Raw genomic sequence first — 15,302 nt, 5'->3', positions numbered from 1 at the left:
ATTTCAGTTTTTCACATAGAAGGAGAAAAAAAGTTTTTCAACCTCTGCACGCTGGATTAAATTGATAATATGTCTTTTTCATTAAGAGACAATGTTTAAAAAAAAAAAAAATTACAAACAACCATGTCAACATAGTTCTCAATGGAGTAGCTATCAGAAAGTTGATCAATTATAACATATCACGACTCCAAATAATATTTGCTGTGAATCGTTATCTGATTCAGAAAATAGCAGCCTACTTTGTAGAACTTAATTGGGTCAAAAATGTTACAAATAGGTCTTAAATATTGTATATCTCGAAGGATACGTGTGGTGAGACTTTGGGATGTTCACAAGAATTAAAAAAAAAATGCTAATAACAAGGCTTGAACTCTCAATATATTCTTTTTTCCTGTAGTTTATGTATTGAAAATACTCTTTGTTTAATAATTTATGTCATTTTCCAAATCTGTGCATGTCTTTTTCAAAGAATGTGAAAATAGTTGCTGCAGAGAATCACTGGCGAGTTCCCTTTCAGATGAGATCATCCGTGATATATTATTTCCCAGCTTGACAATTATCTTTCAAGACGAAACTTCTTTTTTAAAAGAAAAAGAAAAGAGAAACAATTAGCAAAATCAGATGATTATCTCCTCTGTTTCATTTTATATGAAGGTATGACCTGATACATTATTTAAGAGAAAGGAAATTTTTAAAATTTGTGAAATTGAATATACCATTACATTTTTGTGACTTAAAATCATGTCATTAAGGATATAATAAAAAAATTAAAATTAAATTAGCTGTTCATGTATAATGGTTTCATTATTTTTGAAACATAGTGTCGCATGAATTAAAATGGAACAAAAGGAGTAAATTATAAGAGTCGAGTACAAGTTAAGAGGAGAAACCATATCATTTAAAAATGTCCAAGTGATACAAAGTTATCGGCAAGACCTGTTGGTGCAAGCATCAAGGCTAAGTAGATTTTTTTCATGTTGCCCATATTCTTCACGATGATCATACCATATGTGTATCAACTTATATTACATTTGACCAAAAAATTAAGTAAATATTATTATTTCTATATACAAGAACTTTGTATAAAATGCTTTACATCCGACCAAACGGAGATTAGTCCGTTTTCGTGGAAGATTTATCTCTTTTTTTTTTTGTCAATTTTACTTTATTTTATATATTTAAAGTTACACAAACCGAACAACCGGGGAAGTGGAGAATCATGTCATTGGCATAATAAAAGTGAAGAAAAGAGGAGGAAAATAGTATACAAGTTTCTTTTAATTTATTGTCTATATATTTTTAATTAACATACTCAAAGGTTTTTGCTGAAGTCAAAACGAATGTATTTTTTTCAAAGTCAAACTAAGAAATTTGATGCTTTTGAATTGGTTTCCCTCTGGGATACACAAAAAGTGTTACAAATGGAAAAACTTGGAAAATAGTGAAAAGAATCATGGAAATGGATAAAGGCTGTTTTGCATTGTTTTTTTATTTTTTTTATTTTTGTCGCTAGGGTTGTGCCTTGATCTGCATTTATGAGAAAAAAAGTTGTTTTATTTGGAAATTGAACATATGATGAGAAAAAAACAACAAATTAGAATTGATCAGAGTTAGGCCAATTGAATTATATTCATTGTTTAGTTCATCTTGACTCAAGTCATCTTAATCTAAGTAATTTTTAGGTAGGCTAATAATTCACTTATTTACTAATTCGTGTCATTTTAGTCCATCTTGACTCAAGACATTTTATAATTTTTGGTAGGCTAATAATCCACATATTTATTGTAATTCGTGCCACTTTGACCAGCCTATTTTGCTTAACCTGTTCATTTAAAAACCTCTACCTCCCGTAAAAGTTGGTCCAATAATTATCAATACCGATTTAGATCGTTGACATGTGTTTAATGAATTATAAAGGCCAAGTTGTTTTTAGTTTAGTATCTATATGAATTTTAAAGGCCAAGATTATGTTTAGTTTAGTGTCTATATTAATGGTAAAATGTTTTTAAAAGATTCTGATGGAAGTGTTTGTTAATTGAACCCACCGATTCTATTGCTGGTATTCGTTCAATTTTAGGATCGTGAAACTTGTAAGAAATAATTAATGTGATACATTCATTTCAGAATATATCCTGATGCAAAATTTCAGTTATATAGACCCCGACTAATAGCTTTTCACCATATGAATTAAGATTAAAGAAGGAAAAAATCAAATAAAAAACTTGTGCAAAATGCAGTTAGATATCTTTTCAGTGCAAATAATCATAAATATTAACCATGTAGTAATTAATACTAGATCTTTCAGATCAAATGTAAATAATCATCATAATTCTCACATATTACGTAGGTCGAATTTGTTTTCAACAAACCAGGAAATAACGTTATGCACCTTTCACTGTTTTACAAAGTAGAAATTAACGGAAGCCTATATTATATTTCTAGACCAAATAGACCAACTTAATTAAAGGTTGCATGTTCCTTGTCCAAAACTTCAATAACCTTGTCAGCTATTGCACTTGCATACACTGTTGAACCTTCACAAATCTGCATATACATTGTCAAAAATTAGTGGCGGATTTAGGATGGGCTGAGAAAATATTTTATTTAAAATGTGTACATATTACATTCATCATAATTCACAGACTCTAGATAATGTATGCGTGTCTTCTGTTCAAAATATCCAAAATTATGTCTCCAGAAGCTCCAAACTTCTTGAAAGAAATATCTCAAAACACCAAATTTGTCTAAATCTGGTCTAGTTCAAAAATCTGACACTCTTTTTGAAAAAGGTGAAGGGTTAAAAACTATGTGAAATACTAGTAACAATTTTGTTCTATGTTAAAAACGTGTCTCGTTCCTATCCTAACGTTATCAAAGCGGCTCGAGTTTGCCCTTTGAAGTAAACAAATAGCAACTAAAGGGCAAATTTAAATCATTCACAAAGTTCTAACGGCGAAGTTCATTACAGAATTGACACAAAGTTTTTCCTTAAAACGACCATCCAAGGACATTTTGTTTGTGGACAACTTTCCAAAAAAAAATCTCTCCAAAAACTATGCAAAATGCAAACACAAGCTGAGTTATGCCATCCATATTAAAAATATGTTTACTGAAATTAAATTCTTTAGTTCCTTGCATGCAAGGCCAATTATTTGCCATCATGAAGCCAAATTATTGATGTATATAGTGTATAGAAAGGGGGTAAATGAAGCACCTTGGAGTTGAAGAGGTAACTATAGTGATCGCCAATCAATCCTCCAGCAACATGATGGACATCCAGCTTAAGCTCATCAAAAGCTTTTGATACAAAGAGAAGACAATTCATTCTCTTGTGCTGATCATGCTGGACAAGTTTAACAGTCACTTCATCTTCCACAACTCTCACATCAACTTCACTATTCTTTGATTTTCTTTGATGCCATGAACTCTTTCCATTGCAAGATTTGTTCGCATAATTCTCAGCTTCTATGACAGCACCATCATCTTTTACTATTCTTTGCTTTTTGAACCTCTCTTTCTTCCAATCTACTTGATTCTTGAGTTCATTTAATCTCATTTTCAGCTCATTGATGTAGCCAATTGCATCCGCAATAATTGTTGCTCTATCATTCTGCTATTCACAAAATTATTATGTCAATACCCTATCAGACACTTTTTCTTGAACTCCCAAAATCATGTAGACTTACACATAATGAAACTTTTTCACTTTTTTCCGGAAAACGTTTTCACTTTATTTGGAAATCAAGGTTTGGCCATGGAAATTCCTAATACAACTTGAAGTTGTATTTGGAATTTGAAAGACACCAAAAAACTTGTTTTCACTTTCAAACAACCAAATATTCTTTGCAAAAACTATAACGAAACACAACTCCATCTTCAACTCCAACTCCAAAATACCAAATAGAGTGAAAAATATTTGGTTTTCATGGCCAAACGCCTACTTATAGGTTATGTTCTCCCTAATCGAACAAGTTCATTTTCTTTTTATTCTACAGGAATGTGAAAATAACATAGACAAGATTAAAAGCATGCAAAATTTTAAACTACACACACAAAAAAAACATGAAATTTACCAACAGAAAAATAGTACTAGCAAACAAGACTAACAATGAACTAGGATCTGTTGCTAAAAGGCTTATTTGTAACAATATAATTACCTACAGATTTGAGTTTGTAAGTCAATAAATAAACAATTTAGAGGTTATGCCAAATCCCCATCATCACAGGAGGTGAAAGCCTGAATTGACGGTTAAATTTTTTTCTAAAAAGTAAATATCTTTTCATGAAAATCAAAACCAAAGTGTGAATATACATACATACCTTTGAGGGATTTGGGATCAAAGTCCTCAAAGCTTGAAACTTGTCACTGAAATGAACTCTCCTTTGTTTCTCAGAAGCATGATGCTTTATATCTTTACCTTCCCTCTTTTTAATAGCTTCAGAGTTGATATCTCCACTTAAAAAACTCCCATCATGGTATAAAGTACCACCTGTTACCTCTTCTTCAACAACTCCATGACCATGGCTAAACAACGAACCCGTCCCCGAGCTTCCCAATCCATGTGGGGAAAGATGAAACAACTCTTTAAACAAACTAGGTTGTTGTTGTTGTGGGGTACAAGGATTCATAGGCATATTCATCAATTGTGGGTCATAAAAAAGATTAGTTGAAGTTGAGGCTAAAAGGCCTAGTGATGGAGTACTCAAGAAATTTGTTGAAGTTTTCTGCAGGTCTGTGTTTGAAATGAAATTTGATGGATTAGAAATCAATGAGGAAATGGGGTAACTAAGTTGTTGTTGATTGTAAGGATTAAACCCCATTTCTCCCCAACTTGGCTGACCAAATTCTTGCATATTCAAGTTATTTTCAGTACTTTGGTCATTATTGCAATTTAAAGTAGAATGAAATTTTCCAATTTCAAGATTCATCTGTTGCTGTAGTCCCATGGAAAAGTTAGTACCATAAGATGTTGCATGATGATTTTGAAGCAACCCCTCTTTATCTAATCCTTCATCTTGATGAGAAGTAGGATCAAAAGACAAACTTTCTGCATACATTCTGGTTCTTGAAAACAGTTAAAGTAGCTGTTAAATGAAAATAAAACTTGATAAGAAGAAAAATCAAGAATGGAGCAGTTTAGTTGTGAAAGAAAAGTTCAAAAAGAAGAAAGAAATACGTCTACAGAAGAGCAAATCAGAAAAGTAGTGAGAGCCAGTTTTATAAGGTAGAAAAAAAAGGACACTTATAGTAGTAATGGCTTTTTTTCTGTTTGGGACAACTGGGGTAAGTTTGTTACTGAGATTCCAAATATTAGAGTGGGGTCCACTGATGATATCTGTACTCAGTAGTTTCTGTTTCTGCAGCTCGATTTGCAACTAACAGTGAAAATTCTAAAGGAAAAAAAATCACCCCTTTATTTTCTGTGTTTCTTGATCTTTTGGTCAGTACAGTTGGTCCTTTTCCCCTTAAATGGTCCAGGCAACATTGATAATAGCATTAAAAAAAAAAACGGAAAAGGCTCAAATATACCATCGAATTATTGAAAATGGCTCATTTATGCCACTCATTTCGTCAAGTTTGGCTTACATTTGTCTTATCAAACTATAGGAAATGACTCATTTATGCCATCGAACTATAGGAAATGACTCATTTATGCCACTTATCAATAATTTGACTCATTTATGCCATTACTCATTACTCATCCATGCCATTTTTCATTAACGTCGGTTTTATAATATAAGATATGACACGTGGCCTCCAATTAGAGGTTTACGTCGTTTAATTAAACCAACCCAATTTTAAATATCAAATTAAGAAAAAATCCGACCCATACACCCTGCCTACCCACAACCATAATATAGTTGGAGGCCACGTGTCATATATGGTATTGTAAAACCATCTTTAATGAAATATGACATGGATGAGTCATTTTGGTAACCAGACGATGGCATGAATGAGTCAAACTATTGATGAGTAGTATAAATGAGTCATTTCCTATAGTTCGATGGCATAAATGAGCCAAACTATTGACGAGTGACATAAATGAGCCATTTCGAATAGTTCAATGGCATATTTGAGCCTTTTCCGAAATTTTTTTTTATAGGAAGCAGACAAACATTTTATTCTGATTATTCAGCATTAAGAATTTTGTTCATTATCATTTTTTTAAAGCCTATTGTAAGAAGGAAATCCCTCTGTTTCTATTTTATACTGTAAAGGAGTGAGCATGTTCATGTTCATTCCATAAGTTCTTTGGCTTGTTTGGGGTATAGTATAAGTCCTTCTTTCAGTCTTCAGAGAAGTGGGTTAATTTGTCTATAACCACAACTTATCATATGTTCCAAATTGTATGTACATTCTTTTTTTGCAAAAAAGAAAAATTCTATTACGTTGGAGGATCAGGGATAGAGGAATGAGGAGGGCGACAATTATAATAATGAAACACACTTATCGTGTGAGATTGATATTACTAGACTGTAATTCTTATAATCCCAAATATGTACATCAGTGTAATTTTTTTTTTTTTTCCATAGTCGGTTTATCTGCTTTGTAATAGCTTAATTTGGGACTCCTCTATAATTATATTTGTACGCCAAAATTTTACGGATAATAAGTTTGTTAAATTAAAAAGTCCGTGTCAAGAAATTAGCTAAATTATTATTGACAAAAAAAAAAAAAAAAAAAAAAAAAAAAAAGCTCTTGAACATTGAGCGAATTTAAATGTTTTACTTTCCTTTTTGGTCTGTCCCAAAAAGAGTGTCTCTTTTTATATTTAGTAAGTTGACAATTCAAACATCATACACGGCAAGTTTAAAATCACAAGATTCAAATTACATTTTAGTACATTACAAATATCTTTAATTTAGAACCACAAGATAAAGTCTCTTTTTATTCCTTAAACTTCATGTCTAGTCAAATTAAAACACTTAAATTGGGACAGAGGGAGTATCAAATAGAATTTAGTAGATTTCTATATAAGTTATTAGGGTCGGTTTTAAGTTATATACACTAACAATATAATTAATTTTTTGCACCATCAGTGTATTTGATTTGTTTTAATAGAATACATGCAATTATCTTTTAAATGGAAAAATTGTGCAAAAATTTCTTTCCAATATTATCGGCACATATAACTTAAACTAGTAAATTTTTTTGGGTAAACTGTTATTTGTTGTCTTTTTCTATTGCTTCTTTTCTTTTTAATAATATATATATGTTGAGCTTGGACCAATTCAAACATGGTTGAAGCCTTGTATTCTAGTGCCAACTGGGAAACCCTAATGATAACTTGTAAACTAGCAAGAAATTGACATGTAGACAAAACCAGTAAAATAGGAAGTGCATATGGGGTTTTCCAAAACAGTGAAGTGAACTGCATAATATAGATACACATCTTCTGCAGTGGAAGTTTTATGGGGAAGCTGCAGCCTGCAAGCATCCTTTCTTGTACCCTTGTCTGTCTCAAACTAGCAAAGGTCTTGATCAACACTTTGACTCACTATTTTTTTTTTCTCAAACTCATCTTCCATTATTACTATGATAAATATTGTTACATCCCGTATTCTCGTGCGTTAAGTTACATCATAGGTTAGTCACATAAGCTCAAAGGACAGGATTATGTTTGAAGTTATAAGTGTTTATGTTATGTTCAACAAGTGATAAGTAAGTGCCGCGAAGGTTGGAGGTTAAACGAATCGGAAAAAAAAAAAAAAAAAAAATAAGTTTCGCTGAGTTTGGGATGTTGAATAACTCATACAGACTGTATGGAGTTTTGGACATATCCAAGTATGCAAATAAAGAGATCGGTGTATAAAAGTTTTAGGTCTCGAAATAATTTCCGCGGATGAACGAATCGCTTCTTCTGTAAGTCGGTGAATGACTTCGAGCAACTATATAAAGGGGTTTAACCCCTCATTTTCAGCCAAGAAAACAGCCCAAAAATATTTCCCAACAATTCTAGAAAGTTCTCCAACCTTCCCTCCATTAAATTCCAACGCAAGTTAAGTAAAAATCTCCGGATTCAGGTTCCGCCGCATATAGTTACGATTATAATATTGTGTTGCGGTGAATTTGTGGCTTGGGAGTAAGGCAAGTATTGGAGATATCGCGGTATTAGCGGAAGTAAGGTATGAATCTTTCTCTTTTGATATCATTTAAGGCTTATTTACGGAGATAAATTTATGGAATAATTATGTAGCAAATTCGTTTGTGGAGGAATTGGAGAAAATATCATGTGGAGTATTTGATGGAATATTTTGGTAGTAATGAGGTTGTTTGTTGTTTCTATTGTTGTTATTGGTTGTTGATTGTTGGTATTGAGAATTCGGGCTAGGCATATAAATAGGGGAAGTCGTCCCGAATTTCTAAGCACCTTAAAAGGAATTTATTTAGAGACTTAAGATAAGAGTGTGACAATGAACCTAATGATAATATGAATGGTTGCCTATGTAGATTATGAGATGACGAACGATCCTAAATAAATCGCGCGACAAGAAACAAGTTGGAAAGTCGGAGAGTAAGCTCCAAAGGTATGTTAAGGCTCGTTCCTTTCTTTCAAAGGCATGATTCCTATGGTACGATTTCATAAATGTTTCCATAACTTTTTTTTTATGTTTTTAAAAGTTAGAAGTTTATTGTCACACCCCTACTTGATGGGGCATGATGGGCACCCGACCCTTACTCAGGGCCGAGCGAACCCGCTGATCCTCGTGGTACTCATAATCTTACTGGACTCTTAAATCATGAAATGAATGCATAATGGAAGCTTTTCAAAGAACAACATGCTTTTCGTCTTTCTCAAATCAAGTAAAATCTGTAATCATATGAAATCTGTAACATAATGCATAATGATACATCGGCTTACAGAGCCGCTTACGAGACTGACATGCTATATACGTGACACTGTCTGCAAAGTCTCTAACATAACCCAAGATACCATAACATAGATACTCTGACTCGGCGAAGACTCCGGAAGGAAATGGAGCTCGCCAATCCGAAATTGAACATCTCTTACTCATCCGTATACACCGCATGGTACGAAACGCGGCCCCCGAAGAAAGGGGGTCGACGGAATATGTACCGAGCATGTAAAGCATGAAACACAAGAACAAGATCGTACCGAAATAAGGAGTATAGAAAATTAGTACAAGAACTTAAAACCACAAGGCTTGCCTTTGAAAACATAAATCATGCATGTCAATATCATATCCAATTCATTATGGAACTTAGAAACATAAGTGAATAATCATCTTGTACATATGCATATATAACGTGTCCCGCCCTCTAGTGAGGGACTCGGTAAGTAAAATCATCATATACATATACATATACATATAACGTGTCCCGGCCCTAGTGAGGGACTCGGTGAAATAATCATATATATACCGTACCCGGCCCTCTAGTGAGGGACTCGGTGAATGGAATCATCATATGCCATCCTGGCCACCATCCCCATATCATCATATCATCATGTCATCATATATATATACCGTACCCGGCCCTCTAGTGAGGGACTCGGTGAATAATGCAGTGGAGTTGCACGAATACGTGTCCTGGCCCGGGACTCAGTGAAAGAAGTAATAACGCCGCACGAGCGAGTAGTGAGAAACCATGTGCATATAAATCATCTTTTAAGACTCTATAGATACGTAGACAAATCAACGCTCGAGTATCAAACGATAGTCATGTTAAATCCGTTCTAAATGCCATTAGGAGTACGTTAAAAAGAGTCTTAGAGATCGTAGACATGTATCAAACCAATCCGAGCCCGCCCATGAAAGTTACGGGCATTACTCGTTATGGAATCTTCTACGAACGTATCGAAGCGATCCGAGCCCGTCTATGAAAGTTAGGGACCTTATTCGACATAGAATCCTTTAGGATCAAAACTTTTTATGCGACTTTTACTCTCCAATATCACAAAAGACACAAGGACCATAGCTCGACTATATTAGGAAGCTAACATCAAGAAGTGAATAAGAATCGTAGACATGCTCGGATCTTAAGAATGGAGTTACCCCAAGGCTCGTATCATATCATATCTTACTTACATCTAAGACATGGCAAAAGAAAGAAAGGGTAAGCTTTACATACCGTTCCACCTCTTATTAGCTACGCTTATTCGTCCAAGCTCGTAAGCCTACACTTAAAAGGATTCACACTAACGTTAGACTCTTTATTGCACACTTGTACCAAATTTCAAATCAAACTATTCTATATTCTGCCGAAAATCGGGCAGCATCTCCCCTGTTTATATGCCTAGCCCAAAATTACAATTCAGCAGCCAATCAACAACAACAATAATACCAACATCAACAACACTATTATTCATACCAACATATTCCATAAACGTCCCACACGACGTTTTTCAACATACAACAACGATATGCACTTTCTTCCATCCCAATCAGGGAGTATAATCTCATCAATACGCCAATCATGTTAGATACCATTTTTATATGCGTAAATCAGTCCATCCACACGGCCACAACACGTCCAAAACATCCCATAAACACAACAACTACAATACAACATTCTATGACCTTTTCTCCATGACTAGTTTCATTTTTAAGGCTTGCTAGACCTTCAAATAAACTCAACATAAAAGATGGGATAAATAACATACCTTATGCTTGGAAAAAACTCAGCCACATCAACCTTTTCCAATACCAAGCTTAAGTAGAAGCAAGAACAATCGCCTTTCACGGACTAGTTTGGCGTAATCTTGTCAAATTCTTGATTTATCGGACTATAATATTTGGGAGATGTTTTGAGAGGCTTCTAGGACTCTTTGGAGTGTTAATATGCTGAAAAAATGGGCTGATGGGGTATTTATAGCCCCCCTAGGTCGGTTCCACCGACTTATTCATGTGGGGCCCGCGGAACCATTTGTCAGCTTGGGATCGTGCTCTTAAAATGGCCATAACTCTTGATTCCGACATTGTGTGAGGGCCCACGACCTATGTTTGGAAAGATATTTCAATTATCTACAACTTTTATTCTTGGTATTTTTCCAAATTCCAAACTTATAATGCCGTTTTGGCCCCTCCAAGTCAGATCACCCGAAAACGTTTCCTTAAATCGTCCTTTTGGAGGGCTTATGTCCATATTTGGCTTATGGGTCCTTCTTAGGACTTGCTCAACTTTCCATGTACTACTTGTATCACTTTTAATATATCCTTTACAAAATCCCGACATGTGGGCCCTACCTTACTCATGGTTTCGAGGGCTATCATCGAGTGATCATGTTAACCGATTTACTCCATACACTCTCCAAATGTCATATATATGTTCTTATGCTCAGATAGCATAATCTTCATCCATAATCCTTGTGTAACTCTGCTCTCCCCTGAGCTCATACTAAGTCGTCCACAGTCTTGATAACGCGAAATTTTCCAAGGTGTAACATCTATGACTCCAAGGCATGATTCCTTTCCCAATAATCCATAAATGTTTTCCAAAACGCCGTATTTTCCAAACCAGAGAATTATAATTCTGTGAGCTCTTATGATAACAGCGATGAACATGTTTTTACGATGATAATGATGATGTCAAAGATGAGAATATTTTCTATGATGAGCATGATGATGATGATCTTAATTCTAGAAATTCCAAAGCTTATGATTTTAATGCTATTATGAGATTATTGAGCTTATTTCATGATTGTCTTGATTTTATTCATTGTTGTTGATCTCACCTTATAATAATTATTCCTTCAAGGTGGGATAAACGATAATGATTGATCCATAATATAATCGGAGGCTACCGACCTTACGTCACTCTGATATAGTTGTGGCTTTGATTGGGCTCTCATGCATGCTTTATATATATGTATATATTTTCTCACACCGAGCCGCGCTATAGTCGGCCGGGTACCGCAGCTATTGTGCAACCACTGATCAGTTGGTATTACACACCGAGTCCCGAAAGGGCCGAGTACGTTACACACCGAGTCCCGAAAGGGCCGGGTACGTTACACACCGAGTCTCGAAAGGGCCGGGTACGTTACACACCGAGTCCCGAAAGGGCGCGAGCTGGACAATTGAATGATTAGGTCGTAGAAAATAGATGCAATAGTGCATCGATTATGATAGCATTAAAGGAAGAAGATCATTGAAGGAGGGATTCAAGATACTCCAGGTGTAAGTATACGAATTACCAATAGCCAGACTTAGTATACGGACTCTTATTAAAAGAAAAAGAAAAGAAAGAATCGAGTAAAGCGTAGGGTGAAAGGAAATTTCGGTGTTATACCAACTGGAAAATAAAATATTGCAATGATCGACCCAGTCGCTATAGAAGGGAACGCAAGGGATAGCGATGCTACGAGTTCAAAAAAAATGGGTACTAAAAGGGGGAAAAAAAGTATTAGCGGTGGAATTGGGTCCTAATGGCATTACGGTTTTACGAGAGAAGAAGAAGAAAAGCGACAGGTGATAAATGTTATAGAATTGTCTATGGTAAGATATGATAACCAAGAAGCGAGATAAGGAAGAGAGTAAGAGTACGACAAGATAAGTCAAGAGAGATAATAAGAAGTACATAGTAAACATACGAGATATATAGAACAAGGTGATGATATCGCGAGACAAAGAAGGTTTTGAATAAGAATGGAAGAGTTGATAGTGATTATGATGTGAGTTTCGGCTTATTTTAACATTCGAGGACGAATGTTCAAAAGGGGGGAAGGATGTTACATCCCGTATTCTCGTGCGTTAAGTTACATCATAGGTTAGTCACATAAGCTCAAAGGACAGGATTATGTTTGAAGTTATAAGTGTTTATGTTATGTTCAACAAGTGATAAATAAGTGCCGCGAAGGTTGGAGGTTAAACGAATCGGAAAAAAAAAAAAAAGTTTCGCTGAGTTTGGGATGTTGAATAACTCATACAAACTGTATGGAGTTTTGGACATATCTAAGTATGCAAATAAAGAGATCGGTGTATAAAAGTTTTAGGTCTCGAAATAATTTCCGCGGATGAACGATGGCTACGGTAAGTCGGTGAAAGTACTTGCTACAGTGACTTCGGAGCAATTATATAAAGGGGTTTAAACCCTCATTTTCATCCAAGAAAACAGCCCAAAAAATATTTCCCAACAATTCTAGAAAGTTCTCCAACCTTCCCTCCATTAAATTCCAACGCGAGTTAAGTAAAAATCTCCGGATTCGGGTTCCGCCGGCATATAGTTACGATTATAATATTGTGTTGCGATGAATTTGTGGCTTGGGAGTAAGGCAAGTATTAGAGATATCGCTGTATTAGCGGAAGTAAGGTATGAATCTTTCTCTTTTGGTATCATTTAAGGCTTATTTACGAAGATAAATTTATGGAATAATTATGTAGCAAATTCGTTTGTGGAGGAGTTGGAGAAAATATCATGTGGAGTATTTGATGGAATATTTTGGTAGTAATGAGGTTGTTTGTTGTTTCTGTTGTTGTTGTTGATTGTTGGTATTGAGAATTCGGGCTAGGCATATAAAGAGGGGAGATCTTTGTCCGAATTTACGGACACTTAAAAGAAATTTATTTAGAGACTTAAGATAAGAGTGTAACAATGAGCCTAATGATAATATGAATGGTTGCCTATGTAGATTATGAGATGACGAACGATCCTAAATAAATCGCGCGACGGGAAGCAAGTTGGAAAGTCGGAGAGTAAGCTCCAAAGGTATGTTAAGGGTAGTCCTTTCTTCTAAAGGCATGATTCCTTTCTTATGAATCCAATAGGTGTTTTCCAAATGTCCCATGATCCCTTTATGTGAATCCATAAATGTTTTCCAAGAATATTCTTATTCTCAAAAGCTAGAAATTCATGATTCAAAGGCATGACTTCTTTCTTGATAATCCATAAATATTTTCCAAAATTTCCGAGTCAAAGATTTATGATTCTATAAGCTTTGATGACAACAACAATGGACATGTTTTTACAATATGAATGACGATGTTAAAGATGAGAATGTTTCTATGATGATTATGATGATGATTTTAAATTCTAGAAATTTCCAAAGCTTATGATTTTAATGCTATTATGAGATTATTGAGCTTATTTCATGATTGTCTCGATTTTATTCATTGTTGTTGATCTCACCTTATAATAATTGTTCCTTCAAGGTGGGGTAAACGATAATGATTGATCCATAATATAATCGGAGGCTACCGACCTTACGTCACTCCGATATAGTTGTGGCTTTGATTGGGCTCTCATGCATGCTTTATATATATGTATGTATTTTCTCACACCGAGCCGCGCTATAGTCGGCCGGGTACGACACCTATTGTGCAACCACTGATCAGTTGGTATTACACACCGAGTCCCGAAAGGGCCGGGTACGTTACACACCGAGTCCCGAAAGGGCCGGGTACGTTACACACCGAGTCCCGAAAAGGCCGGGTACGTTATGATGATGATATTATATATATGTATGTAAGAAAAAGTTTTTTTTTTTTTTAAAAAAAAAAAAAGCTGAGCATGCATGACATCCGCCTTATGAGGCATCCAGATGTACAGTTATCTCTCTTATTCCATGTTACCTTCCATATCTTTATTATGTTGTTATTCATGCCTTACATACTCGGTACATTATTCGTCGACGTCCCTTCTTATGACGCTGCGTTTCATGCCACGCAGGTGTATACAGATGAGTAGAGGATATTAGTAGAAGATGTTCCATTTGGATTGGCGAGCTCCATTTCCTTCCGGAGTGTTGCCGAGTCAGAGTATTTATGTTATGGTATCTTGATTTATGTTAGAGACTTTGCGTACGGAGTCACGTATATAACATGTCGATCTTGTAAGCGGCTCTGTAAGCCGATGTATCATTATGCATTATGTTACAAATTTCATATGATTACAGATTTTACTTGATTTGAGAAAGACGAAAAGCATATTTTTTGAAAAGCTTTCATTATGCACTCATTTCATGATTTAAGAGTCCAGTAAGATTATGAGTATCACGATAATCGTAGGGTTCGCGCTCGCCACCCAAGTAAGGGTCGGTCCCATCATCTTTTTATCAAAAGTTGGTGTGACAAATATATTGTTATTAGTATTTGATTCATTATTTATTTATTACATCGCGAATGAATAGAGTTTAACTTCGAAGTACTTTGTGAAAAAGGAATTACTATTAGGCCACCTAAACAATAACTAAATGTAATTGTCCATAAAAGATTGAATTGGCTAGCAAGCGTGTAGAATAAGTGAGGTTAAATTTAAGGTACACTAAAATATAGTAAAAAAAAAGCAATTATATTGTGAGCGTATATAAGTTAAATACGAGTGATAATTACATGTGCAAAGA

The 15,302-nt window shown here is 34.8% G+C and overlaps 1 protein-coding gene across 1 annotated transcript; it reads right to left on the bottom strand.

The window, feature by feature from the left end:
- Window positions 1-2,290: 2,290 nt before the first annotated feature.
- LOC132062554 (transcription factor bHLH91-like) lies at window positions 2,291-5,189 on the bottom strand. Its single transcript, XM_059455104.1, has 3 exons — window positions 4,321-5,189; window positions 3,215-3,610; window positions 2,291-2,544 (listed from the first exon to the last, which is right to left on the bottom strand). The coding sequence occupies exons 1-3, from the start codon at window positions 5,056-5,058 to the stop codon at window positions 2,458-2,460; spliced, it is 1,221 nt and encodes a 406-aa protein (XP_059311087.1). The 5' UTR covers window positions 5,059-5,189; the 3' UTR covers window positions 2,291-2,457.
- Window positions 5,190-15,302: the final 10,113 nt, after the last annotated feature.

This window comes from Lycium ferocissimum, chromosome 7 (genome assembly GCF_029784015.1).
Source record: "Lycium ferocissimum isolate CSIRO_LF1 chromosome 7, AGI_CSIRO_Lferr_CH_V1, whole genome shotgun sequence".
Taxonomy (NCBI): domain Eukaryota; kingdom Viridiplantae; phylum Streptophyta; class Magnoliopsida; order Solanales; family Solanaceae; genus Lycium; species Lycium ferocissimum.
Note: the sequence above shows the minus strand (reverse complement) of the source record. Positions and strands in the feature narration are given on the sequence as shown.

What these genes read in the sequence shown, in the direction of transcription:
- LOC132062554 (XM_059455104.1), bottom strand. Translation starts at nt 5,058, where the DNA reads ATGTATGCAGAAAGTTTGTCTTTTGATCCTACTTCTCATCAAGATGAA. An exon ending in TGATCCCAAATCCCTCAAAG is followed by an intron (nt 3,611 to 4,320) that starts GTATGTATGTAT and finishes TGTGAATAGCAG; the next exon opens with AATGATAGAGCAACAATTAT. An exon ending in GTTACCTCTTCAACTCCAAG is followed by an intron (nt 2,545 to 3,214) that starts GTGCTTCATTTA and finishes ATGTATATGCAG; the next exon opens with ATTTGTGAAGGTTCAACAGT.